General features: G+C 34.9%; 1 protein-coding gene across 1 annotated transcript; it reads right to left on the reverse strand.

The window, feature by feature from the left end:
- Nucleotides 1-985: 985 nt before the first annotated feature.
- LOC104590600 (cysteine-rich receptor-like protein kinase 15) lies at nucleotides 986-5,323 on the reverse strand. The gene is made up of 7 exons (XM_010249315.3): nucleotides 4,397-5,323; nucleotides 3,591-3,725; nucleotides 3,271-3,392; nucleotides 2,925-3,135; nucleotides 2,422-2,659; nucleotides 1,763-1,913; nucleotides 986-1,604 (listed from the first exon to the last, which is right to left on the reverse strand). Exons 1-7 carry the CDS (start codon nucleotides 5,262-5,264, stop codon nucleotides 1,257-1,259), a joined length of 2,073 nt encoding a protein of 690 aa, XP_010247617.1. The 5' UTR covers nucleotides 5,265-5,323; the 3' UTR covers nucleotides 986-1,256.
- Between the last annotated feature and the right edge of the window lie 8,512 nt (nucleotides 5,324-13,835).

Consider the following 13,835-nt stretch of genomic DNA (forward strand, 5'->3'; position numbering starts at 1 on the left):
AACCACCTTCTTCAAGTGCAGCTCAACATCTTTGTTCCTCGCTAAGCTGCTCTTTTGGATATAAAGAAGACAATTACTGTTAGAGCCTCTACGTAGACTGGCATGGCTCTCCAGGCTTATAGCCAGGGACGCAATCGCTGTCTCTAACTTTTTATTTTTCCTGCTGAATCAATGCTATTTTCCTATAAGAAAATGGTAGCAACCAAGGAGGTTGGGTGCTGGTAGATGATCAACAAGGAAGAAAAACCAGTCAAAATTAATGGATTTAATGGCAATTGAAAGGGGTTTTGATTGGGTAATCATCAACAGGAAGATAGAAGACAAGAATTAGTAGCTGAAATTTGAGTGTGTGTTCTGAGAGGGGGAGCTACGATATTACCAGATGATTGATTTATTGGGACTTGTGTCCTTTTATTGGATTCAAGGGACCTGCCAATGTTCACCGAGGGAAGAAAAAAGGTTGGTTGACAGAGAATTGAATTCCAGTTGGGATGATGAGGAACAAGTCCTTAACTTGTGAAAATTTCTGCAGGTAAATGGGGAAGAGCATTCCACTCTACTATGGGGAACAAATTGAATTGGGTGGAGAGCTATCGAAGAAAACTGCTGGTAACCTAGTAGTTGATGACTTTACACAAATGATGCAGGCTGTGCCTAATGGCCCTTAATAGGATGGGAAATCTTTTTCTTTTGGTAGGAGATCATATCGTATCAGTAAATTATCAATTAATGATCTCGAGTATTAAGAACTCTAGCTAAATCACAAGGCCATGCTGAATTAATTAGGCCAAACTAACTTAGAATCTTAATAAGTGGCAAATAAAATCCTCCACAAGGATGCTAAAGAAAAGTGGGTTGAAAGAAGGAACAAAAGAATTTAGCAAACTTGCATGAGAATAAAGACTAGTGAAATTCTAGACACTGGAAGTCAATTTTCCTTAGAAGTCTATAGAAGAAGAAGAAACAGCATTACAGGAAAAGTGGGTCTACCAACAAAAGGGCATCTCATGCCTCTGTTTCATGACATTTCTTTACAATTCTATTTCAAGCAGAATGTTTTTCTCTTATTTATAACAACTCTTTATTTTGTACTTTCTGCTATCAATCCCTTCTCCATTATTGCCTCAAAAGCACAAATTGGTTTCCTTCTCAGAATACACTGTTCCCCTTCAAAGCACGACTAAACATTAAGACATCCAACTAGACCATTTCTTAGAATATAATTTATTTTATACCCATGATCCAGTGGCATAACGTTACCTAGGATCTAATTCAGTAATCGACACATCATTGACAGAAAAAGGTATTGACCTACTTGTAGAAGTATCTGGTTCAGTTTCCTGCCTTTCAGTCTCACCTGTGGCCATGTCTGTAATCATTTTGCTGTGAGCGAAGCGTGGAGGTCGTAAAGGTAATTCAAGAGTAACAGAATAACTGTTCAGCATGAGAACTATTCTTGCCATAGTGGGTCTGTCAACTACATCTTCCTGAACACACAACAATCCAATATGAGTGCATCGCATCACTTCATCTCTGGAATAGTGTTCTGTCAGAATTGGATCCAACATCTGCAAAGCTGTCCCTTCATTCCAATGTCTCCAGGCCTACAACAGTTCATCAATACAGAAGCAGTTAACTTACCTCTCCAGGGCATATTCTCAACTGATGATCAAATCTATGTGCTAGTAATTCTGGCATCTGGTAAGGATCTAAAGTTCTATAAAAAAAGATAGGAGAAATTCTTGAAAATTTTCCCACTTACATAGCTTAAAAGGTCTTCTCCAAATTCTGATTGGTCAAATGAGCTGTTCTTATGGCCGGTTACAATCTCTAAAAGTAAAACACCAAAGCTATAGACATCTGACTTGACTGAGAATTGTCCATGCATTGCATACTCCGGGGACATGTAACCACTGTAAGCAATCATTAATAAGAAAACACTCATTGATGGCAGCAGAAAACAATTTGAGTTCAATATAACTAATAAAATTTCCTCCTATCAAATCTTATAAATGATATATGGCTTCTTGATCTGAATTTACATCTGATTAATATCAACACAAAACCACCAAACCAGATCACTCCATTGCCAAATGGCAAACATACTTTTAGGCTCAGTTTGGGAAGTGTACAAATACAAATATGTACAATGCAAAACCTTGTATATTGTATTGTAAACCTTGTATTTGCACTGTATATATTTGTATTTGTACTCTTCCCAAACTGAGCCTTACTGAGCCTTTGGAAAGAGTAAAAATACAAATATGCATAGTGCAAGTGTACAAATGCATACAAAATAATACAAAATACAAGGTTTTTCCCTCTGCATATTTGTATTTGTACTCCTTCCAAACTGAGCCTTAGTTACAAATAATATAAGCTATTCTGATGCAAGAGATTCAAGAGTGAAAATTAACTTACTATGTTCCTACTATTCTGTTTGTATTTGCTTGACTTTGGTCAACACCAAAAATTCTTGCCATCCCAAAATCAGATATTTTTGGGTTCATATCACCATCTAACAAGATATTACTAGCTTTAAGGTCTCGATGAATAATCCTGAGACGAGAATCTTCATGGAGATAAAGAAGCCCCCGAGCAATCCCTCCTATAATTTTGTAACGTGTAGGCCAATCCAAACATGCACGTTTATCCGGATCTATCATTCATTCAAATAAAATGTCAAGTTAGGACATTGGATTTGATGAGCCAATTGACAAGTGACACACTACCATTCTAAATGTGTTGATATTTCATGGCCATGCCCTTTATTTTCAGTTTTTTCTTGTGGAAATAATTAATAATTTGTAAACCCATAGGCATTACAGCCTTCGGCAATTCATATGGCATAGAAAAAGAGTAATTCAACAAGTACGAATGGAGCATATATATATGTGGGTTGTTGCATGTGTTAAAGAACAAACCAAATAGGAAGTAGTCAAGGCTTTTGTTGGGAACAAATTCATAGATAAGTATCTTCTCTTGGCCTTCTAAGCAAAACCCCAAAAGCCTAACAAGATTCCTGTGTTGAAGCTTGGCAACCAATACCACCTCGTTCTTAAATTCCACTGCACCTTGGCCGGAGCTTCTAGAGAGCCTTTTTACAGCAATCTCTTGTCCATTAGAAAGTTTACCCTGGGAATTCATTGTAAATAACTTATGAACTTCTCTAATTCTGTGGATGAATGAAATCAACTTCAAGAAGTCCAAATTTCTGATAAATAAATTATATTTACATACATGGATTCTAGTTTCTCAGTAACTTCTTACCTTGTAAACACTACCAAATCCACCTTCACCAATCTTATTTCCATCAGAGAAGTTGTTTGTAGCCGCGGTGATTGTGATCAAATTAAATTGCAGTGACTCCACGCCTCCAATTTCATTGCCAACTAGACCGAATTAAGTCAAGTGAAAATGGTAAGAATCTGAAATGAATACATAGATACTATACAAACAAAAAGAGGTTCTTGATTTCTTCAATAATCTGAAGAAACAGACTGATTATTAAATCCAAATCTTATTTGCTTAGCTAATTATACGAAACACTAAAATTATGTTGCCCATCAAACTTATGGAGACATGATTACCTTGTTCTTCACCGACTTTGTCCTTTTTCTTCCTACGTAGCCAATAATAGCAGAGTATAGAGAGGAGCAACACTGCGATAACAACTGGAACAACAATAGCAACAATAGTTCCAGCTGGCGTCTTTTCCCCTTTTCCTGCGTTGAGGAGAAACCATTTGATAATAATGAATTTTGGTCTTAGACGAAAATTTTTAAAAACAAGTAATGATGATTTTAATATCTTGAACAGGCCAAAGGATTTCTGCATGATTAAACTCAGGCCCCGTTTTGTTTGCAGGAATAGGGGTTTGGAATCGGAGTCGGAATGAGTTTTCGACTGTATGGTTAGACGAAATCTGAATTCCATTCCCATTTCTTGCTAGAATGACATTCTCCTATTTGAAAGAATGGTCATCCCCTGCCTCTCTCTCGAGAATGAAGTCTCATTCCGGGTGATTCCAATTTTCATTCCTGTTTCTGTCTGAATCAAATAGACTATGGAAATAGATCATTCATTTCAAAGGATTTCGATTCTAATTCCCACGGCGAAACAAACGGACCCTCAATGTTTTCAAGGTTGCCTTTTACAATCAGTGCAATTTCTTCAAAAGCTACTGCATAACGACCACCAGGAAGTTCGTGGAGGGGTGAATAAGATAGAATACTAAGTTGAATCTCAACCCTGTGCTGTGGAGGTCGAGAATACTCTCTTTGGGAAACAGAGTAACGTTCCCCCTATTTGGGATGTTGGGTTGAGTTCCGAAGTAAAAAAGGAATTTAAAAAAAAAAAAGGAAAGCCTACTGAAACAAAACTTCAAATGGTTTACCTGAAGAAGGGGTAACGCTGTTAGTTGGAGGGGAAGGACTGAGAGGTGACGGAGGCGGGGAAGTATCCGTGAGCTGGTAGAAAGGATATATCTCATACCTCAAATTACAGCTGGGCCCAATAACACGTCCACCTTGTTTCCCATCGCAGCACATGGGGATATCACTAATGGCGCGTAGAAGACATTGGTAACAGCCGTTTCCTGATAAATCTTGTGTGCATTGAACTAGACTGTAGAGGTTCCGAGAACCAGAAATATTAGCTTCTTGGGTGGCGAATTTCTTGGGAGAAGAATTGAAGGCTGCCTGACTGGCTATCTGGTTCATCGTTTCATTCAAGAGCTGATTGAACCTGTCTGGATTCGAGATATTCTGCGAACTCAACATATAGAAAACTGGGTCGGCCACGAAGGAAAAGAAAGATAGGTGGGAATAGCGTATCATGCACTCATCGTACCAAATGGTTGCGACTTTCCTGTTGGGGCATCGTTGAGTGATGTCTTGAGTGGCGGTCACAACGCAAGTTCGGCAGACATCGTCGGTGACATCGCCTCTGCAAAGGAAGAGGCCGTAGACCCTGTCGGGATTGCTACCGGCGGTAGTGTTGTAGAAACCATTGTTGGTGGGTGTGGCGTTGGAGGAAAGAGAGGAGAGGAGGAAGTTGAGATTCGCCTGAAAAGTGCTATTAGTAGTGAAAGTCGTTGTATTTGGACAATTGTTGTTCAGGAATTCGGCACCACAAGGAAAGCTGAGGAAGAGAAGGGAGGCGATGGAGTAGTAGAAGAAGAATAAAAATAGAAAGCCAAAAATGTCTCCTCGTCGTGAGAAGTCCCAGTTGAGACCAGGCTCCATGGTTTTATCAGGTTTCATTTCATCTCTTCCATCTTCCTCTTTTTGAGTTAAGTTGGTCGATTTTATTCATGACTGAGGGGTGTTATATAGGTTAGATGACAAATTGGATAGTGTGTTTTCATATCCAAACTACAAGTTAATCGTTTTACACGGTGGATAAAAATGTATGGACTGATTTACATCATACTTTTACAAGTTTTAGAATATTTCGATTTGTATATTGCATTTGATTCCATGCATCTCAACTATAATATTTGAGATAATTTATGTCGTTAATCATTAAAAAATAATATATTATTTTTTGCAATATACACAATAGAAAAATATTAGTAAATTGCTAAGGATTTTAATAATTAATAAAAATAATATTAGTAATAATTAATAATATTAAATAACAAATAATGATATTAATATTAATTAAAAATGAGTAGTAATATTAATGATAATTGATAATATTAATAACAATTTTAATAATATTTAATAATAATTAATAATATCAATAATAATTAATATTAATTATTAATATTAATAAAAGTAATACTTGAAACTTAATAATTAATAAAATAATATTAATATTAATTAATAAACATGAGTAGTAGTGACCATTGGTTCAAATAGAGAAGAGTAATATAGCATCAGAATAAACAAAGGATGAATACTTACTATTTACCATCGACGATTCAATGCAGTAGTGACCGGAGGAGGTGTCGCAAGTAGTTCATACTAGGTTTGTCAGTAATTTCTAAAAATCCAAGGCCTGATCTAACATCCGATCTGATTATCTCAGATTCAAATGATATATTTATGTAATCGGATTGGATTCGGATGTTACAATTTACATCTGATTAATAATCGGATTAGATTCGAATTTGACACCATCCGATCTAATTAAAATATGAAACCAATTATTATAATATTTATTAATTTTAATATATAAATTTTATATAATTGTATTTAAAATTATAAAAATATATTCTATATATTATATTATATATGAATTTATATATAATAATTTAGTATGTTATATTTATATTAATTTATTATATATAAAAGTTGAAAAATAAATAAATTTTATTTTTCTAGTATTTTAGAAAATTTATAGCAGAGTCGAATTAAATTCAGATCCAATTCGAGTCTGTTAGGATTTGAATTTGAATCCAAGCCAATTGGATTCAGATCTAGGTTATCAATAATCGGATTGAATGTGGGTTTTGTTGCATCCGATCTTAGTCCGATCCGATTACAACCATAGTTCAAATAAAGAAGAATAGCAATGACGAGTAGAGAAGAATAGGGGTACTCACAGTTTGGTTAACCGAACCGTGGGGTTTTTTCTTGGACCGAACCAATACTACCAATTTTTTGAAAACCGGTAACCAAAACCAGTCGGTTAACCGATTGACCGGTTTGGTTCATCGATTTTTTGGTTTTTTAATTTTTATAATATATATTATAAATATATATAAAATATTATATTTTAATTAATAAATAATATATCATATTATATATATATTTATATAATGCATATTTATTAATTTATAATATATAAAAATATATGTATACCGGTCGGTTCAGTTAACCGATTTTTTGGTTCGGCTTTGTTCGGTTCGATTTTTTGATTTTTTTTTGCTCACCCCTAAAGAAGAAAAACAACAACGAACTCACAAAAAAGTGTTGCAATGGTAAAAAGAAAAAATGTGTTATACTAGGGTTAAACATCCATGTGAAGTATGAGATCGTTATTCCATATACAAAACAGTATGGTGTAAATGCTTCCACGAGATAAACCTATGGATGAGAAAATGAACTGTGATATAGACCAATCCACGAGATAGTGTAAATCAATCCATACTACAGCGAACCGAACGCATGGCATAGGAGTAATGTGGATTGAAACTGAATATATCGTGACCAATCTACACCACCAAAATCACCCTTTATGATTTTCTTTTTTCTAACCAAACAAATGGACTAAGCACCAAGAATCAGATTTAAGCAAGTGAAAGTAGGATTGTTGGATACTCTGTGGCCACTCCTTACTCGATGAAATTAGGAACATTCCCATTAAATCAACTCTCTAGTCTAGGAAGTCTAATTGTCTAAACTTGAAGTCAATCCTTCAACTTTTCTGTAAGAACTCAAACGTGTATAACGAGCTATGTTTTGTTGATCCGAAAGTGAGAAAGTTCATATAACCATGGTCACACATCAAATTTTATTTTAAATTCAAAACAGACTTATTGACTTTTTTACTTGGTCATTGCAAGATTTGTATTGCCATTACGAGCCTACGACCACCTTTGAATTCAAAGGATCATTTACTAAAACATCTCTTATACGGATTCATTAAAACCTAACTTATTGTTTGGGTTTTAATAAAATTCCTCTATTATTTGTAATCGATTTATTTAATCAACCTTCTATCACAAATCTTTTATATTGTTATAAATTGTAACTTGACGTGGAAAATGTTCAAGAGCATGGACCTATGCTATTTTATTTAAAAAATACTTTTAATACATCATACTTTTAGATCTATCACACAATGTTTGATTTAAGAAGAATGAAGAATAGAGAATATTGTTGCCCATATTTTACTAGGGTGAGTGACATATCCTTTTATATTTTTTATACATTAAATTGATCCAAACAGATTACTTAATAGAAGGTCAATTAAGTAAATAAATCGATTGCAAACTATACGAGGTCTTTTAAAAGACAAACTACAAGGTAGGTTTTAAATCCATAAAACTAGAGGGGGGTGTATTAGTAAATGACCAGTTTTAATAATTGTCACAAAAAAATAGACGATGCATATATGCATGTATGCCTGATGCATAAAAAACAAATATAGTCTTTTTTTCAACATAAAATCATTGAATCATATAGTCTTTTTTAACAATAAGCATCAAATCTGGTTAGAAAAACATATTATGCATCAAATCTGGTTAGAAAAACATACTTTTAATACCTTAAGGTCAATTTCATTAATCATGAAATATAATTTCAAAAGTTTGGTTTACGGTTTGATTTATAAAATTAAAAAATCAAACCAAAATTTTTAAAGTCCCCAACCAATGAAACCATTTTATGTCCTTGGACCAAACCAAACCACTGATATCAGTTTGGTTCAATTTAATTTGGCAGTGTGGACCATAAAATGAACACCCCTATTGATGGGTAATACTTGAGAGTAAAATTTTGGCTCCTAATGTAGTTATTTTAAACTTTGATTGTTAGATGAAATGGCTTTTTAACATCCACCATGAAAAAATGGAAGTAATTAGCACCATGATAAGAGCAAAATAAAACTCCACTTGAAATGTATTGCGGTTGCAGTTATGTTGGAAGTGGCCAGCGAAATATTGGTTGTAATTATTCTTCTGCCCCACACCCATGATTTTGTAATGCCACGCCAGGATTTAATCTGAAAGTTCAGATCTAGATTCCACTTATACAAACTCGTTTTTTCATACGCAAAACTGACGGATGAGTGGAAGAAAGTGAATGGATTGACTTAACTACACCCATGATCCACGCCTAAAGCCTCTTGTTTACTTTTCTAATATATAAGTCTTTTTATTAGGTACAACACTTGGTTTCCTAAGTATCATCACCTTTCACGTTGGGTGGAAGAAAATATGGAAAAGTAAGGACAAGCCTAATGTAGAATTTTGAATTCCACTGCAAAATTATAAACTAAGGTTTTTAAAATTGACTCGGAGAATAAATCGGTCAGGGGTCTCGTTCTAACAAAAAAATGAAAAAAATAAAAAACGGTCAAAATTGTTGAATGGTTCAACTGCCCAGGTCAGCAGTTTGTTGATCAAATCAACGTTTTTTATTTTTGCAAATATCTGATTTTGAGGAAAAACGGACTGACTCCCGGTTTTTCTGGTCCAACCATCCGATCCGGTCCGGTTTTGAAAACTATACTATAAACATTCAAAATGTCAAAAACCGTCAATAATCTATACACCAATGCCCGCCCATAAATTAGCATTAATTCTTGGCACCCACCATAGTTGTACTTTAGGCCTAAAAATTCTGACCTGGGCTGAACCGTCATTATCCCAAGAAAATATGTGAAAAAGAAAAGGAGAGAGTCAGCATGTATGAACAGATATGTTCAATTGTTTTGAATTTGCAGCCACCATGTTATGTCTACTATGTAGTAGGATAAAAACGATTGGAACAATCGTACAAGAGCGAAGAAAATTATTCGTCCTTGCAAGATCAAAGTTTCAATTTTCGAAAATTTATGTTTTCAAACAAAGATGACATAGAACAGCAAACATAAAAGGAGAAAACAAAGGCAATCGGCACAAACTAGAGGTCTATTCAAATCTTGCCTCGCCAAGGAATCAAGCCACTCCGGGCAATTCCAGACAAAAAGGCCAGACTCTCTGTTAGACCCCTCTAGCCAGCATGTGACATGTTAGCTACTCCATTTACAAGTCTTTTTACAAAAACAAAGTTGACTGGTAAATTTTTACACGACTCCACAATATCTTGACTGAGAAAGAAAGCATCCTTCAACAGCTCCAGATTTCCACTTGTCACAACACTGATCAGACAAACACACACAGTCATATTCCAAAATAATTTGGGAGAAATGTAATCTCTTCAAATCCAGTCTCTTTGAGATCGCTAGGGCTTCGGCTTGGATAGGTGAGTTAGCCAAACAAAGATCCAAAATGAGCAGCTAAAACACTTCGATTGTGATTTCTAACAAATACACCGAACCCAGCTTTACCTGCAGGTAGATATAAGGTTTGGATGATGATGGTGATGATAATTGATATTTTATTTCACTGTTTTTATTGAACTTCAATTATGTATTTTTATTAACGAGGATGCTATATCCAGTGTTTGAATAAATAAGTCAACTAAAATCTCAAATTTTGAAAAATGTTTCCAAAACTCTACCCAAATTTATTAAACGTGAGTGGGAAGATGAATTTCTTTCTTTTCTTCTTTTGTGCGTGTGTGCAGGGGTAGAGGGGGGAGGGTACAGACTAGAAGATGAATTTATGTTCTCATAGACAGTAAAACATATATGAAATTCAGCTAATCCCATCTCCCAAAAGTAGGGGTGGCAATGTTGACCCCAATCCATCTGATCCACTCATACCCACCTATTAAGATGAGGGTCATAATGGGTCGAATCAACCATTTAGGTCAGGGGAAGAGGGTCAGAGTGGGGTTGGGTCGAGGGTAGGGTCAGTTGGGTTGAGGGAAGGGTAAAAAAGAATCAGGATTTAGGGTGGAGTATTCTACAAATGACTAGGTTGAGGGGAGAAAGTTAGGCCGCTGTTCTCGATGCCCACGATCAATGATTCTCTCTCTCTTTCTCTTGGCCTTTGTTTTTCTTTCTTCCTTTTCTTCTTCTTCTTCTTGTCCTTCTCCTTCTCCTTCTTCTAGGGTTTGTATGTCTGCTCTTTCCACCATGACAGAGCAAGTGACAAAGGTTCATTAGATCTGGTTCAAACCAAGATCTTTGTTTAGACTTGTTCACAGGCTGGGTAGCCTGATACCCCGGCCCGGCCCGACTTGATTTAAGTCAAGCTTGGACAGGATTTCAGGCCCGCAGGCTCAGGCTCGGGCTCGGGCTTAAAACATCGGGCCAATCTTATGCTTTCTCAAAAAAGCCCAATCTGAGCTCGACTTGATAATGTATTATATAATAAAAATATATTATACATAACATTTTTTCTTTATTATTCTTCTCTTTTTTCAAATAATAGTGAGATCTTTCATTATTATTCTTCCCTTTGGGCTTTATATGAGGCTCGGGCTCAGGCTCAAGACCTAGACTTGATGGTCAGATTGGGCTCGGGCTCAAGACATAGACTCGATGGTTGGACTGGGCTCAGGCTTAGGCTTGAGCACATTCTATTGATGTAAAGGCCCAGCCCGGCCCATGAACAGGTCTATCTGTGTTCATTGTCTGAAGAGATCACACTAGATCTGAATTCACAAACATAGATCTACTGAAGAGATCACACTAGATCTGGTTCAAACCTCATTGTGTTCCTCTATGAAGACAAATCTGGGTTCGCATAGGCCCATGATAGAGGTCACACTAGGTCTGGTTCAAATCTTCATCATCTTCCTATTTGAAAATAGATTTGGGTTCACAAAATAGATCCACGGTAGAGGTCGCACTAGATTTGGTTCAAGCCTTTATTGTCTTCTTTTGTGAAGACAGATCTGAGTTCGTCAAACAAATCCATTGTAAAGATTGCAGTAGATCTAACCAAGGTTTTTAAAACTGACCCGGGGAACGAACCGATCAGAGGTCCAGTTTCCAGGTCGAACGGTCCAATTGTTCGAACTGATTAGTCAGCCTGTTCTGACAAAGAAAATAAAAAAATAAAAAATAAATAAAAACAGTCAAAACTGTTGAACGGTTCGAACACTTGGGTCAGCGGTTTGCTGACCAAATCAACGTTTTTTTGCCAAAATCCAGTTTTGGCAAAAATAGAACCGGTTCCTAGTTTTTTCGATCTGACCATCTAGTCTGGTTTGATTTTGAAAGCCATGAGTTAAGCCCAGATTTGTTTTGATCATCTTCCTCTTTGAAGACAGATCTGGGTCTGCCGCTTGTAAAGAAAATGATGGAAATTACAATTTTTTGAAAATTTTTTATTAATTTAAGATTAAGAAAATGATAGAAACTTTTATCAAAAAAATTTACTAACATTTTTACATTTTATTTGAAACGAGCCAATGGGCAGAATCCTTCCGTCCCTCCCCGGAATTTGACACTAGTCTAGTTGAAACGAGGATTTGGAGTAGCAATATCATAGTTTTAATAGGCAACTGAACTGAGGCGAGGCTAAAGGCGTACACCTCGATGCGAGGCGGTACAAAAACGCTTGGCCTCAGTAGCCTCAACCATGTTCGCTAGGGCGCACGCTTTTAGCCTTTACCCTCTTTATGTGTAAGGTGGTCGCTTCAAAGAGTAGCAGTTAAAAAGTTCAAATCAGCCTCCCACGGCACATTCCTAGCGTGTATTGGTATCATTTTTGATATTATCAGAAGATGTTCTTAATAATACACTGTAGAAATGTGCGGCCGTTATGGGAGCCAATTTTGTGGGGGGCTGATTTGATCTCACAGTTAATATGCTGAAGTGCTAAATTTCATTTTATACCATATTTGAGACATTTGGTAATTGTTTTCAGGGCTGTTAATTGGACGGTTTTGGATTGGATCCAAATCGATTCAAATTTTATTAAATCGGTTTTGGATAATTCATTATATTTATTGGGTCGGATCAATCCAAAATAAAACCGTCCATATTATTATTGGTTTGACTAGGTCTAAAATCAAAATCCGTTGAATCACCATCTTGCCAAATTTCAAATCCTATAGATTTGAATCAAAGCCAGAATCGAAACCTAACTCTAAAACTCAAAGCAACCTTTGAACTCATAGTTCTGATCTTAGTTCTTCTTTTCCCCTGTTAGTTCTTTTCTCTTCTTCCTCTCCCTTTCTATCCTTTTTTGTCATTGTCCCTCTCCCTCTCTATCCATTGCTACCGTCGTTTCTTCTCATCTTCTCATCAGCGCATCAGTAGAGTTTTTCATCGTTTTTGCCGTCGTTTCTTCTCATCTTCTTATCAGTGCATCAATAGAGCTTTTCATTGTATCGGTTTGGGTCGTTTTTTGGTTTTGTTAATCGGTTCAAAAGATTTAAACTTAAAAATTTAATTTGATTTTAAAAATTATAGTGCAATTATTAAAAAATAAATTTAAAAATTAGATATACGGTATAAAACATTTTAGACTAAGAAATATGAGAAATTTCTCACTTTTCCATATTAAAATTTATATTTAAAATACTAAATGTTAATATATATCCATGGTTAGGTCGTTCGATTTTAGTTGGTTAACAAATGGCAAAAGTTAAATTGATCCAACTTGATCGAATTAGGAAATTTTTGAACCAAAGACGACCTAAAATACTAGAAAATGGTTAGTTTCATCAGTTTGATGAATAAACCTAACTGAAATTAATTATTATTATTATTTTGTATTATTAAAAGTAGTATATAAAATATGAAAAATTATTAATTATTTAAAAAGTTAAAAATATAAAACAATTGTATATTCTCATGTGATTTTACTAGGGTCATTTACTAGAACACATCTTATGGTTTTACATATTTATTTAAACATACCTTATAGTTTTCATTTTATTAAAACATCGCATATATTTTACAACTTATTTACTTAATCAACCTTTCATTAAGGAGTGTTTGTTTTGCCATTAGGCCCATGATTTTTTATTCCAAAAATACCATTAACACTTTTTTTTTGTACATTAAATAAAATTAAGCCAATATAACTAATAGAGTGGTTGCTCGTGTTTTATAAAGGGCAGAAATTATATTTTTATTTTTATTTTCTTTTGATTAAATTTATTTAAATGAACATTAAGGTCAATACTGTCATTTTCCACTGTCATCTAATGGAAGATTGATTAAATCCATTGGAAATTATAAGTGGTGTTTTAGTAAAATTTTAACCATAGGGTAAATTTTAATAAATCCATGAAACTATAAGGGGTATTTTAGTAAAT

Source organism: Nelumbo nucifera, chromosome 1, assembly GCF_055504915.1.
Source record: "Nelumbo nucifera cultivar China Antique chromosome 1, China Antique-T2T, whole genome shotgun sequence".
Taxonomy (NCBI): domain Eukaryota; kingdom Viridiplantae; phylum Streptophyta; class Magnoliopsida; order Proteales; family Nelumbonaceae; genus Nelumbo; species Nelumbo nucifera.